Source organism: Nannobrachium achirus (assembly GCF_963921795.1).
Source record: "Nannobrachium achirus genome assembly, chromosome: 24".
NCBI classification, from domain to species: domain Eukaryota; kingdom Metazoa; phylum Chordata; class Actinopteri; order Myctophiformes; family Myctophidae; genus Nannobrachium; species Nannobrachium achirus.
This window is the reverse complement of record NC_137831.1, coordinates 10,390,170-10,405,260: the sequence shown is the minus strand read 5'-3', so window position 1 is coordinate 10,405,260 and position 15,091 is coordinate 10,390,170. Positions and strand designations below refer to the sequence as shown.

Here is a 15,091-nt window from a genome sequence, read left to right as displayed (position 1 = left end):
CATATAGCCAAGTGTTCTGACAGTTTTATCTTTGGACAGAAACCAGGTCAGCAGCAAATACAGAGAACAGGTGGCGTTTTAAATGTAGTCACTAGATGGTGCACATTACCCACAAGAAAGGAAAAAAATCACACCCGTGTGAAGTGGAGCTGTGTGTGTGTGTGTGTGTGTGTGTGTGTGTGTGTGTGTGTGTGTGTGTGTGTGTGTGTGTGTGTGTGTGTGTGTGTGTGTGTGTGTGTGTGTGTGGATCATGTGTACCGATTTTTGTGACATTTGAAGAAAATATGTAGGAGAAGGAGCAAAAAGTGTGTTTTGGAGAAAATTCAAGTTGGCGGAAAATCTATCATGGCGCAAATGGGCGTGGCCTATATGGGGAGATGCGTCATGACCCAAGGAATCCAGGGAAAAAATATTTTTAATTTTCCGACCTACGGTTCAAGAGTTACAGGCCAAAACGTAAAGTGGGGTGTTATGGCGCCACCATGCGGCCAAATGACACAATTATTTTTTATTTAATCCTTGAAATCATTATGAACCTCCTCTCCAAGTCTTGAAACTCTAGCCCCTATGGTTTGCGAGAGACAAATAATTGAATGTGAGTTTTTGCAATTCCCATTATAAGTCAATGGGGAAAATTAATTCACTAATAAATTAATATCAATTAAACTATAGAACCTTTCTCTTAGAAAAGTAATAGCCCACGATTCCCGAGTAAGGCGGTCGATTTGACATATGGCGCGAGTGTGTGGTGGCAAAACTGTGGGACTAGTGGCGTGCCGAAGTTTAGGAAGTTCAGGCTACATACACACAGACACACACACAGACAGACACACAGACCCACACAGCCACGTATAGGGAGCCTGTGCTTCACACAGCTCCAAAAAACATACTAACATAGAGCTACAGTTCAGTTGAAGAATTTACAAATAGTTAGTTCTATGTGTAGATATAATGACTTCCTAATTGAAACAATATGTGTGTCTTATCTTTACCCTATAGCAGTGGTTCTCAAACCTTTTGAGCTGCAGTACCCCCTTATACTGATTTCTAAAGCCGAGTACCCCCTTCCCCTTGACTACAGCATTTATCTTAGAAAAATCACTCCCAATGTGAAGTGAGCGGTGGTCGTGCTTACATAACGTCTTCAGACTAGGATTTGAGTCTAGGATGTACATGCTATGCACACACACGTTTTTCTATGGCAAAACGCTGAGGAAAAAGGCTACAGACACACGCACAGCCACTATGGAGCGGTTTACCACCGTTCAAAAATGTACATCAAATGCCAATATTATGTTAAAAATAAAACAGTATAATGGCAAATAAACATTGCTTTCTATTCAATAACAGTTGTACTAATCAAGGTATCGATGCAATTTGGTTTAACAATTTACAAATGAGCAGGTAATTCACACCAAGTCTGTCAATGTTCTATAACACTAAATACTGTACACATATTCCCATTTCCCGTTTTTTCCTCACGTACCCCCTGTAGTATACCCCCATTTGAGAAACACTGCCCTTAGCTCTGGTCCATCGCTTTCACCTCCCGCATTGCTCCCGGTGAAGCTCTGACAGACCCGTCGGGAAACACATGGACTCGAGATTGTCGGCCCCGCCGAGCGCTCAATACTAGTGAAAATAAACAAAACCGTTTCACTACTCACCAAACCAAAGGTCGTTTTGCGCTGTTGAAAGTCTATTCTCCGCGGTGGTGAACCCCTCAGCACCCCACCTACTCTGTAAAATACATTATTTTTGTCATGAAATAAAGTGCATCCAACTCGACCGCCGCTTATTTCCGGGTTGTGAACCATTGTATCTGTGGTGGCCGCTAGGTGGCTCGAGGTGGGTGCGTTTTTTTTCTTGACAAAAATAATGTATTTTACAGAGTAGGTGGGGTGCTGAGGGGTTCACCACCGCGGAGAATAGACTTTCAACAGCGCAAAACGACCTTTGGTTTGGTGAGTAGTGAAACGGTTTTGTTTATTTTCACTAGTATTGAGCGCTCGGCGGGGCCGACAATCTCGAGTCCATGCGTTTCCCGACGGGTCTGTCAGAGCTTCACCGGGAGCAATGCGGGAGGTGAAAGCGATGGACCAGAGCTACACTGCCCTATAGAATAACTGAAATATATGGTTGTAGGTTTTGTAAAAAGCCTTTTTTCTACTTGATATAAAACTAAGGACAAATATAAGATAAATACTACCAAACACTTGGAATACAGTAGGCCTACAAATTCCATTTAAAAAAATGTAGGCCTATCTTTCACTTGATAGAAAAATACTAAAATACTAGAAAAATACTAAAATACTACCATCGACCAAGAAGGCACATAGAATGGAGGGTGGCAGAGATTGAAGAGGAAGACAGAAAGTGCATGAAAGAGGGAGATTATAGTGAGAAATCTATACTGCCTTTCAATCTTGTGTCGCAACGATCTGTGGGTGAACCTTGTCACTGTGGATATAGTCATTACCGTAACTGTGGAGAGGAAAGTTCAACATACAGGGCAAAGGTTCTGTTGTGGAGCAAGGCTACTGTATGTCAGGAATCAAGTGGCTCATATATAGAATAGACACACAATGGCAGGAGCAGAGGGTTCGTTCAATCTGTCCACTATGCGTGAATGGGAGGTAAGAGAAGGCAGAGGTGCAGCTATAGGTCCAATATGTCAATGTCTGTTTATTAATAATTACCCATACTGGTCACAGCATGTGTTACAGTCAATTCAGAAAGAAGTTGTTCTTTGACGTTCAGAAACATTATTGCATCCAAAGTGAAAGTCAAATCAAGGAACTCCCCTGGTAGAAAATACTATTTGAATCAAATAGATCAGGGGTCTTCAACAGGGGGTTCGGGACCCCTAGGGGGTCCTCAGAGTTACTACAAGGGGTCCTCCAAATCTTTTGAGCGATAGAACTTTTTTCTCCTTTTTTTTATATTAACCACTTGAACCCTAAACTTCCATAACATATTCTGAGAACTTTAGGCAAAAACAACGCCTCGCGCTGCGACTGCGAGGCGTTGTAGAGGTTGTAGATCGGCTATTTTTGGCAAAGAGGTTTGGTGTAGAGGGGGAAGTATTGAGTGAAAGGTCAAGTTTATTAAGTATGGATGGTTCAAGTAGTTAAATATCTGAATGAAAAATACAAATTGACATGAATCCAACATACAGTACACTGATGATTGCGCTGTCAAACGATGAAACTATATGGAATTTATCAAGAGGTTGTGGGGGTCCCTGCTTCATCTCTCTCTCGGCTAAGGGGTCCTTGGCCTGAAAACGTTGAAGACCCCTGAAATAGATGCTTGCATCACACAGACTCATTCATTCATCCATTAATTGTATTGTTCATTGTCTCAGCGATGTCAATGTTTGTTAGCAGGCCTGGAATTTTGTCATTTTAGGGGCAAGGCCACTTGGCCTTTGGTGTTTTCCATTTTTTGAGGGCACAAGGGCCAAATGCCAGAGCAGGAAGGCCATAAAATAAAACAAGACTTTAGTCTATTGAAATAATGTGTTGAATCTTTAAGGGTTAGGGATGATAACCTAATATGCAGTGAAATAGATAAATGATGGTATTTACCATCTGATCCATGCTCAGCCCTGCACCAATCAAAGTGACTGGATTGGTTTAAAGATGGGGACTCAGGGTAGTTAAGATTTCAGAATCTAAACAAAGGACACTGGTGTCTACATGACAAGAGAGAGACACTGGTGTCTACTGTCTACATATTGACAAGAAAGAGACAGAGGAGAAAGTGGTAGGCTACTATACAGTCAGCTTGGGCATTAAGGCCACTGTGGCCTCAGGTCATGCCATTGTTTTGAGGGGCACAAGGCCAAACAGAGGGGCAACGGCAGCCATGGCCTTCATGGCCTCCCTGAAATTCCTGCCTTGTTTGTCAGTGTCCAGATTATGAGCCCTGCCTTCCGGTCTCAGAGAAGTCCAACCCTCTGACCCGGGACATGGACCGGGCCTCGGCCAGTCGGATAGTGAGCCTGCTACAGGCCTGTGATGCCCAGATGTTTCAGGAGGAGGCAGGAAACACGTATGAGGTAAGGTCAGGGGTCATTTATCTGAGAGAAAGGGATGTTATTGATTACAGATTGGTTACTACTTATGTGTCTGCAGCAGTGGTTTTCAACCTTTTTTTTTGTTGTGTAAACTCAAAATGCCCTTTTCTACTAAACTAAACTAAAATTACAAATATAAGAAATACTACCAAACACTTGGAATACAGTACAAATTCCTTCACTTGATACAAAAACACAAAAGGACAAAGAAAGAATAAAATACTACATCGACCAAGAAGGCACATAGAAGGGAGGGGGGCAGAGATTGAAGAGGAAGACAGAAAGTGCATGAAAGAGGGAGATTATAGTGAGAAATCTATACTGCCTTTCAATCTGGTGTCGCAACGATCTCAGGAATTAGTGATACGCAATAAGCAATCTAAACAAACTGAGGAGCAGAGGCACAGGGACTTTTACCGGTCGCCCGGCAACTGAACAAACTGGCAAGGGCTGGAGTGGAGAGCCAGGGCTTTTATCCTCTCTGCTTGATGAGAGGAACCACCCCAGGTGAGCAGCCAGCCAACAGCAGGATGAGTTGGGAAATGAGAACAACGCCCAGGTAGACCTTCACACGCCCACACTAGCCAGGCCAGACCTAGCCTGACTGCAAGCGTCAGACTCTATCACACACTTCGTTTTGGGAAGAGAGTCTGAGATTTCGGGCAGACATTCCACTTCTGGGGGGGCCGGCAGGGAGTGGTTTAAAAAAATGTTAAGTTGATTTGCTCTTAATTGCTCCCTCTGAACTTCTTGTGAGCTGCTGTAATTGATTGAGCCATACAAGTGTCAATAGCTCGTTAGTCACTGAAAGCATCAAAGACTACAATCTGTCTGATGTCTGTAATAAGAGTGGAGGGGGGAATGTGTTTGAATACACACAGACTCGCCTGATTGGCTGAATGGTTTTGAACCAGGCCACAACCCACCACGTGCCCCAAGCCTACAGCCCTGATTGGCTCGCCCTCTCTGAGGGCTGGTGGAAAAAGCTTATTTAATGTGAAGGGCCAGACTACACAACACCACCACTACCAACAGGGGGTGGTGTTGTGCAGTCTGGTTTATTAACCAGGCTAGGCCAGACCACAGATATAAAAAGCTAGATACCTCGTCCACCCGCTGCAGTTGATTGGAGCGACCCGTCCAACTTGATAGGCAGAAAAGAGGAAGTGTCGAGGGCAGGCTGCCACTCAAAAAAACTACTGGCCAATCACAACGCGTCTTTTCCGGGACTTTTTCAAACCTGCCTCTGATTTGCCTACCGACCTTGTTGTCTGTTACGCACACAGAAGAATTCCAAGCCTGTCAATCAAAAATGCCCACCAAGGCGAGACGGGTACCAGAGAGCCGGAAGAGGCGTCTACCTTTTTATGTCTGTGGGCCAGACCCTGGCCTATAGGGAAAAACAGACTAAAACAAAATGAAAAACAGCCAGGCCGTAACACAAGGCCCATTCTTTTCTCAGCATTTGAGCCACGGACCACCATTTTGATGAGATTTTTTGTCTCTCAGACCCAAAACCCCCAAAAAGAATATATTGTTCTCGTTGCATAAGATTTTGTCAACACTTCCATGCTGTATTGAGGTGGCAGGCTACCATAGGAGAGATGACAGGCAAACGCTGACAGGCAAACGCTGACTATTGAGAGCGTAAAATAATGAAACAAAATGGAACCATAAGGGTCCATTTGGTTTAATTTGACACTTTCAAGAGTTACAGATCCATAAGGGTCCATTTGGTTAAGGGTCCAAGGCCAAGGGTCCATTAGGTTCTCCATCATTTTAGCTGGGGACCACCTGGAACCCCCTCAAAGACCACTGGTGGTCCCCGAACCACTGGTCCACAGAATCAGAGAGAACATTATTTGGTCAATGTGGGCCCCATAGAACCAAAAGAGGACCCCCTGGTTTGGTATGGATTCAGGCCCCCATAACTCCTGGCAGAGTAGAAACGTTGTACACTGTCAAAGTTACAGACCTGTAAGGGTCCATTTGGTTCCTATGGCTATAAATAATTTGGCTGGTGGGAACCCCCTCCCCCAAGGAACTCCATGTCCACAGACCCCACTTTTAGAACCACTGCCTTAAATTAATCTCATACTTGGCTATCCACGAGTTTCCAACGCCCCATAGTGCATTGCGCAGACGCTGTACCGAGCTTCCGGCGCCGCAGCCGAGTGTGATTTACAAGCTCACAACGGGCTGCATCTGCGACGCGACGTGAGCTTGTATGTCTGCTGTTAAACCGGAAGTGTGGTCCAAATAATCTCCAGTAAACTCCTGCTGAAACAGGTGGATAAAGCAAAGCTGTGCGTGCACGTGTGTGTGTGTGTGTGGTGTGTGTGTGTGTGTGTGTGTGTGTGTGTGTGTGTGTGTGTGTGTGTGTGTGTGTGTGTGTGTGTGTGTGTGTGTGTGTGTGTGTGTGTGTGTGTGTGTGTGTGTGTGTGTGTGTCCACTGCAGAGGCTTTTCAGCCAGCGTGTGGTGAACACCATGATGGAGGTAGCCAAGCATGTGGAGCTTATTCTTAAGGTAAATATATGATACTGCTCTCCCTTGCTCACACATACTGTACAGCAGCTGGCAGGGTTCCCCAATAGGCGGCCCGCGGGGGGCTACTGTCTGGCCCCCACCAACCCCAGTAATAATGGTGCTGTAAGAGCAGCAACAACACTAGTATATCGTCGTATCTCCAAATTTGTACGTTCTTTCGCAAAGCAAAGCCCTGCTTCATCATACAAGGCTGTCGCACAAAAGTAGTAAAAACAGCAGATCTAAGCACACAACGCCTCGCACTAAATCATTATTAAAATAATAAATGCAGAGGCGTTGTGTGCTTGTAGATCGGCTGTTTTCACTAGTTTAAAGGACAACTTTAGTTTTTTACAACAAGGGTTCATATTTTAGATTGTAATTACAGAATATAAAAGATGAGTGTTAAAATGATTTAATTTCTTTCTTTCTATTGTTTTAGAGATTCTTATTTCAGTGGTTGGGGGCATACGTACAAGTGGCTAAATATGTCATTTTACACAAAATAAGCCAATTCCCAAGATATAACGCAACCTTTCATGGTTGGATGTGAATTATGGGGGCTAGATGTGTTACTGTAAATAGCAATAAAGAAACTGCTGGCTTATTGTGTGTAAAAAGACATATTTAGCCACTTGTACGCATGCCCCAATGCGTACGCATGCCCCACATTTTAGCACGGTAAACGCGATAAAACAATAGAACCAAGCAAACGAAAACATTTTAACACTCACTTTTTCTTTTCTCTAATTACAATCTAAAATATGAACCCTTGTTGTAAAAAACTAAAACGAACGGTTTTGGACATAGGCCTACAAGATTTTCACCCGACAACAACGATATCTGGAGTAGCGGGAATGCCACCGTCGCCTCCTGCAATGTTGTGGCCCTCGGCTTGGTACCCTAGACATAATTCGGCCCTTGGGGAAAACTAATTGGCGAACCCTGCTGTACACTGTTAAGCCCCATTTCCACTGTAGGGCCGACCCAGAACCAGAATGTTCCAGAATCAAGAACTTTCCACATAACCAGAACTAACCGGGGTCCGAGCACGAGCAGCAGAGCTGCTGGCCCCGCCCATAGGTTCCCAGAACTCAAGTTTAGTTCTACTACAGGAGCAGGACCGAAAAAAGGTTCCTGGCAGGAACCTTGCCTGGAACCGTGCCGTACGCAATGGAAATAAAACCAGAACCAACAAAAATAAGTTCCGGTTCTGGAGAGTTCTGGTTCTTGCAGTGGAAAGGGGGCTACAATAACATTTTCAAAAACAGTTGCTCAAAACAGCTCAACGTCAACTCACCAAAACCACAGGATACTAGACAAATGAACACATCTCTCAGTGAGGCAAACATACAGGGGCGTCACAAGGGGTAGGAAAGTGGGACTGAGTTACTAGGGCCCAAGGTGGGGCCCTAGTAACTTTAGCTATTGAAAAATAGCAGATCTACAAGCTCACAGCGCGGCTGCGAGCTTGTAGATCTACTATTTTTGAAAAGTCATGAAAATGTGTGCAAATCTTTGAATATACCGGTATGTATTTTTTTACTTCGTAACTCAAATTTTGCTTCTGGGGGGTCCCTGGAACTAAATATTTTGAGATGGAGGTCCGTGGCCAAATACATATCATCTTGGGGTGGGGGTCCTTGACATGGAAAGGTTAGGTAGGTTTCTTGCACACATTTTCACGACTTTTCAAAAATAGCAGATCTACAAGCTCGCAGCGCGGCACTCTGTGCCGCGCTGTGAGCTTGTATATCTGCTATTTTTCAATAGTTAACATTCATGGGGGGGGCCGTAGTGAATCCTTGTACCCAGGGCCCAGAATTTGTGACGCCCCTGCAAACATACTTTTTTAACAGATGAGAAAATGTGATAAGCATGTAATCTGACAAAAGTGCATCATGTAATGAAAATACCTAATGAATCACTCGCTTAACTGAATACTGAACAAGCTACCACCAGTCATGCTAAAAGCCATCCTATCTGCTGCTTACTCAACAGGAGCCGGAGGAGAGCAAGGTTGTATTAAGCGGTTGTGGAACCTCTGGCCGTATAGTTTTCCTCATTGCGGTAAAATGTTTTCTCTAACCCATTCAGAACGGGTACACATTATGGTGTATCATTATTTTATGCTTTAACTACTGAAAAATTGCAGATATACAAGCTCACAGCGCGGCACCGAGTGCCGCGCTGCGAGCTTGTAGATCTGCCATTTTTGAAAAATCGTGAAAATTAGAATTTTGACCCGATTCTATAAGTGTCTTTTGAATCCTTCTAAGGTTTTTTTGAAAAACCTGTGTTTCTATGTCAGCAATCTGGCCAGCCATCGCCAAAGAAAAGGTCCTTTTTACTTAACTGGAGCTCAGTTAGTCTGTTCTTGAGAGACTACTATGCCAGTGGTTCTCAGGACCCCCAAAATGATATTTATTTGGCTACGGACCCCCATCTCAAAATATTTAGTTCCAGGGACCACCCAGAAGCAACATTTGAGTTACAAACGTTCGCTTTGAAAATACATATATTCAAAGATTTGCACACATTTTCACGACTTTTTCCAAAAAAATTCACTGGTTAAAGCATTCAATAATTCTAGGCCTAAAGTGGGACTCCCTTGTCCATTCACCTTCAAGGGCAGACTGGCCTACTATACTAAGACTAATAGCCATTTCAATCTTCCTTCAACATAACTTTGGGTCCCGGGCGAGGCTTTGAAAATGCTGCTGCTGAATGTTATGCACAAGACAAATTATATGCTTAACAAGAAATATCTGTTTCATTATCAGACGTGCTTCAACAGATTACTGAGAGAAAGGAACCAGACTCCCGTCTACTCTTACCTTATTGCTGGAGGAGACAGGTGTGTTAATCATTGGTGTTAAAGGCCTCTGTCATTTTCTGCTCTTATACAGTACATGTGCATTTGACCTGTACATGTTTTATGCTACAGTATATTGTGTTTCCATGTGAAGCTTTGTGTACATTTTGTAAGTCATTGTTCATCCTGTCTATATAGTCAGGGAATTTTAATAAAACCATGGGAATAAATTCCTTACCAAACAATTTCTTCACCAATGTGTTCGTAAAGGTGTCTAGTAACATATCTAACAAAGATTGAAATTCAACATCCCTAGCAAAATGTTTGACAGCTAGGGTAATTCTGGGTCTCATTCACTTACTATACACTGTACTATAAGGGAAAAAAATCACTCCCAAAAAGATGCTTTAAGTAGCATGTTAGGGGTCTAACTAGGTGTTTTTAATTATTCTGAATCCATTGCAAGCATTTATTTTGCATGAAAAACATTCATTGGGCCAAAAACAGATGCCAAAAAACGATGGTTTAGTGATGAGTCATCACTTTTCACAAGGTGTATGGGGTCCATTTATGGCCCAAGGAATGTTTTTTGTGCAAAACAAATGCTTGCAATGGATTCAGAATAATTAAAAACACCTAGTTAGACCCCTAACATGCTACTTAAAGTATATTTTTGGGAGTGATTTTTGCCTTTATAGTACAGTGTATAGTAAGTGAATGAGACCCAGAATTACCCTAGCTGTCAAATATTTTGCTAGGGATGTTGAATTTCAATCTTTGTTAGATATGTTACTATACACCTTTACAAACACATTGGTGAAGAAATTGTTTGGTAAGGAATTTATTCCCAGATTTGACAGGTATTCTGCTAATTTTCCCTGACTAATATAAGGATGGAGGTCAAATACAACTGGAAATGCAAATTGAAAAAGGATAAACAAGTGAGGCCATTTCTCCATCTATGTGTCATTGTAGATGTCAGCTCAGTGACGTGAGGTTCTTTATCTCTCCATGTTTCTCCTCAGAGCTCTCCTCACTTCCCAGGAAGCTCCTGAAGACGATCCCAAACTGGGCATGCTAAGTCTGAAGACGGTCAGGCACATCATTGTACTTTTACTGTATGCTATTGACCATATTCACACAGTGGCCATTTAAAATGGTTCTGGTCATGCAGGGAGGGATGGTCAATTATGTGTGTGTGCGTATGATGCGTTTTGTTTTTATAGCATGGTTCTGTAAGAGGTCTGGCTGTCCAAAAGTCTATCTGCCCGGACCTAGTCTCTCGAGAACAGACTAACTCAAGTGAATAGGACCTTTTCTTTGACGATAGCTATAGCCAGATTGTTAGTTGGTGTCACAGTAGTGACACCAATAGGTAGACCTAAACCATCATCTCAGTGACTACAGAAAGACTTGCACTCGGCAAGCTTAATGAGGTTTAGTGGACTACAAATGTGCACTTAGTTTATTAAATAAACTAAGTGCATGGCAGGCGTGCAGGGGACAGTACTACTCCAAGTATTGCCAAAAGTCTCCAGGTGCCTGGTGGTGCACCTAAGTAGGCAACCCCAAAAAATCACAGGGAGGCTAACGATTGGCACCCAGCAATCAGAGGATAGGCAGCACCTGGAAATCACCACTCACTGGCGACTGGCACACACACACTCTGACACTACTATGGTGTTTAAATATGTATTTCGCCTGCCTGTGATGTAGTATCTCGCTGTGGTTTCATTGGCTGTGCACCCTCAAGGGACATTCAAAGTCACTATGGACTGAGTTGTGGTTCTAATCTAATAAGGAAACCAGTTGATGTCAACTCTGCTATACAGCTCTAGAGCATATAGATGTGGTGTAGGTGTATACTGTATATTCCCCTGAGATTATTACAGTGAAGTACAATCTTGATCTAGAAATAACCGTTTCCCCTGAGTCCTGTAACACATTTTGTTTGATCACGTTACTGAGGGGTTTGGAGGTTCAGCATTGCAGTGGTTCTCAAACCTTTTTTAATGTCAAGGACCCCCAAATAGTATTTAACCTGAAAACATATTGTGCCAACAACCCCCATACAAGATTTGTTAGAATATTTCAATAAGGTTCCAAAATGTTCACAATTTGATTTTAAATAGCAGATCTAGGAGTTCACAAGCTGTGAGCTTGTATAGATCGGCTATTTTTAAAAAGCTGATGTACTGTACTAGGGTTAAAGCGGTTCAACTGATTTTGATGCTAAATTAACTCATTTTTCTGGGGAACCCCTTGTGGTCTCCGGAGTGGGACCCCACTTTAAAGTACTCTTACTGGTCTGGCCTGCAGGTCTGTGAGGGCAAGAAGCGGGTCCTGTTCATCGCCATTTCCTGTGGTCTCTCGGTATGGCAATTATTTATTATTACCGTTGTGCTGGAAATTATTCAACCCCCTCTGAAAATTAGGTTTATTAGTGTAGCCACTGTTCCTTTAACTTAGAACTTGTGAACTATGCTGAACTACGCTAAAAACCCTGCCTTTGCAATTGTTTTATATCCTTTTCCTTTTTTGTACAAAGCACTAATATCTCCTCTGAAACTTTCTGACCAATCCTTAGACTTAGCCATGTTTCTAACTGCTCTAATCACAGTGTGTTTCATTTAGGCTCCATTTGTGGCGGGACAGCTTGACCTTTGCCTTCAGCACCCTGAGATCTATACTCCTGTACTGGTTGGCTTCAATCCTGTGTCTCAGGCTAGGTGTGTGTAGATGTGTATATACAAGGATATACAAGTGTGTGTGTAGTGTACACACACACACACACGCGCGCGCGCGCGCTCGCGTGTGCCCATCAGGTCGCAAGTTACTATGAAAAGCTCCACTGGCTGTCTGTCTGTCCGTCCGTCCGTCCGTCCGTCACATCACATCACATCACATCACATCACATCACGTCACACTTTTGGCCCTATTATCTCCGGCACTGTGGCCCCTATCCATGCCAAACTTTGCACACAAACTTATAATTATAATGATGGAAAATAAAATAAATGTGCCCACGAGTGTTTTCAATATGACTTTTCTATAGTTTCAATAATAATATCGATAATATTGATCAGTTTTACCTCTCTCGTTGGTTTACACCAACATTAATTTTATGTGTGTCCTTCCTACTTTGGCTTATTCCTAGTTATTTTAAAGGCCTATTTGTACTTAGAATGTGAAAAGGCAGGCCTTTAAAAAGTGCACTACCATCTACCTCAAGAAGTTCTGTATTTAAATAAAAATAAACATTTTTACTCTGAAATCGCTTTGGTTGCGTGGCATCGAAAATGGTATCGAGTATCGAAATGTTTCGAAATATCGTATCGAAGTTAGAAATCCAGTATCGTGACAAGCCTACACGTCAATGTTTGAGTGTGTGCGAACAGATTTGTGTGTGTGTGTGTGTGCGTGTGCGTGTGTGTGTGTGTAGGGATGAACCCATGCAGGGCTGCACACTCACTTTCAGAGCCGTGGTCCAGAGGATGGAAGAACTGGAGACGCATCACAGAGCCTTCATCCTCAACCCTGTTGTTGGAGTAAGAGGAAATGCATTACTTTCAGCGTGTGTGTGTGTGTGCGCGCGTGCGTGTGTTTGACTAGAACAGGGGTATTCAACGTTTTCAGGCCAAGGACCCCTTAGTTGAGAGAGAGATGAAGCGGGGACCCCCACAACCTTTTCATAGATTCCATATAGTTTCATTGTTTGACAGCACAATCATCAGTGTATTTTGGATTCATGTCAATGAGTGTTTTCAGATATTTAACCGATTGAACCGTCAATACTTAATAAACTTGACCTTTAACTCTGTACTTAGTCTGCTCTTTTTCCCCTCTACACCAAACCTCGATTGAAAAAAGACAATCTACAAGCTCGCTGCAAGGCGTTGTGAGCTTGTAGACCGGCTATTTTTGGCTACAGTTCTCAGTATATGGACGCTATGGTTCAGGTGGTTAATATAAAAATGTTTCTATCACTCAAACCATGTGATCGAAACCGTCTGTGGTGTGTCCGTCCGATTGTGAAAAGCTAATCTCCAGCCCACTTAACGTATTGGCCAATAACTTTTAAACAGAGAAAATCTAAAATAAATTGGGATTCTCACTCTCCACTCACAGGCCATTTTGCGATTTCTTAAAATCACACGACTATTGCTGTATACTCACACAAACCGGTACACATTATCTGGGCGTCATGTGATCAAGATGTGTTTGCAGGCCCTAGGTAGGCAACCTGGCCTGGCAGAGACACATGCTCTTTTTTTTTAATATATATATATAATTTTTATCCCACGATTTTGCAACCCATTTTTTCACCCAGTGCCAATTGCCTATGTAATCCTGGGCTCTGCTCTCCGGACTGACCTCATGCTTCCTTCAATGCATGAGTAGTCCAAGTTGTTTCTTTTCACCTGACAGGGGGGATTTCCCCGGGATGGACGTAACGCGTGGAAGGAACACGTTATTCCAACCAGTTCCTTTCCCCTCCATCAAGCGCCCCGGCTGGCCAGGGGGAGGCATTATTGAGACCACGATTACTGCATGTTTTTGTGAGGGTATCAACCCTAGGAGACACGGGGAGAACATGCAAACTCCACACAGAAAGGCCCTATCGCCGACCCCACCGAGGGTGTGGGCAGAGACACATGCTCCATGGAGCACACTTCTAGTACAAATCTAAGTCTGTGTGTCTGTGTGTCTGTGTGTCTGTGTGTGTGTGTGTGTGTGTGTGTGTGTGTGTGTGTGTGTGTGTGTGTGTGTGTGTGTGTGTGGTAAGCCTGAGGCCATCAGTGGTTCTTCCAGGATGAAGGGGGGCAGCGCGACTAAGATCCTGATTGAGAGCATTCTGACCGCTGCACATGCTGCTGCTCATGCACACACACCTGTATCATTCAAGTAAGAAACCAGGGACGTGCTGGGCCCCTGATTCAGCCCGGGAAAAAAGAGTTGGAGAGGCCCTCATTGCTGCTACTTTGCCATTTCAGATCATGACAAGTGGGCCAATTACATGAGTTATATTTCGTCGTTGCCGGGTGGAAACCTTGTATGTCCAAAACCGTTAGTTTTGTATTTATCATTTTAAAAACGATTTAAACTAGTGAAAACAGCCGATCTACAAGCACGGTGCGAGGCGTTGTGTGCTTGTAGATCTGCTGTTTTCACTACTTTTGTGTGACGGCCTTGTATGATGAAGCAGGGCATTCCCGGCCGGCCTGTACCGGCCGTTCGGGAGTTGTCCCGCTTTTCCCAATGGCCAGCACATCCCTGTAAGAAACCATACACATACCCTCATCGTACAGGAAACCACATAGCACACAAGCGCCCGTATCAAGTAACATTTTGGGAAAGGTGAATCCGTTTCCTCACTCCCTGTAGTCCGAGCGTTTCGGGCAAAGATCGTGCACTTTAAGCATGACATTTGGCACACAGTAAGAACATGCCATATATGGAACATTTTTGGCTATAGGGACATCGCAGATTTGTCTTGGGAAACTTGTGGGAGCCAATCAAAGTTAGGGTCTCATAGACTTTACTATACAGTAAAATAATACAAAAAATAAATATGCTTTAAGTAGCAAGTGAGGGATCAAACTAGGGTTTTTTCGGGATTCTGAATCAAATGCAAGCATTTGTTTTGCACGAAAGAGAATCTCTTTTC

The 15,091-nt window shown here is 43.4% G+C and overlaps 1 protein-coding gene across 5 annotated transcripts in view; it reads left to right on the top strand.

Annotated features, from left to right (window-relative positions):
• The first annotated feature begins 1,708 nt into the window (after positions 1-1,708).
• The window catches only part of LOC308280515 (glucokinase regulatory protein-like), a 16,903-nt gene continuing 3,520 nt past the window's right edge, over positions 1,709-15,091 (top strand). The window contains exons 1-10 of one of the 5 annotated variants that reach the window (XM_080720820.1): positions 1,709-1,964; positions 3,914-4,063; positions 6,540-6,608; positions 8,610-8,678; positions 9,392-9,465; positions 10,449-10,515; positions 11,701-11,796; positions 12,058-12,152; positions 12,866-12,971; positions 14,210-14,328. In XM_080720820.1, coding sequence (XP_080576946.1) covers positions 3,974-4,063; positions 6,540-6,608; positions 8,610-8,678; positions 9,392-9,465; positions 10,449-10,515; positions 11,701-11,796; positions 12,058-12,152; positions 12,866-12,971; positions 14,210-14,328 — 785 coding nt within the window. In that variant the 5' untranslated portion in view covers positions 1,709-1,964; positions 3,914-3,973. Of the gene's footprint in view, positions 1,965-2,518; positions 2,637-3,913; positions 4,064-6,539; positions 6,609-8,609; positions 8,679-9,391; positions 9,466-10,448; positions 10,516-11,700; positions 11,797-12,057; positions 12,153-12,865; positions 12,972-14,209; positions 14,329-15,091 lie in introns of those variants that run through there. The other 4 variants (XM_080720817.1, XM_080720816.1, XM_080720819.1 and 1 more) reach the window with 4 other exon arrangements.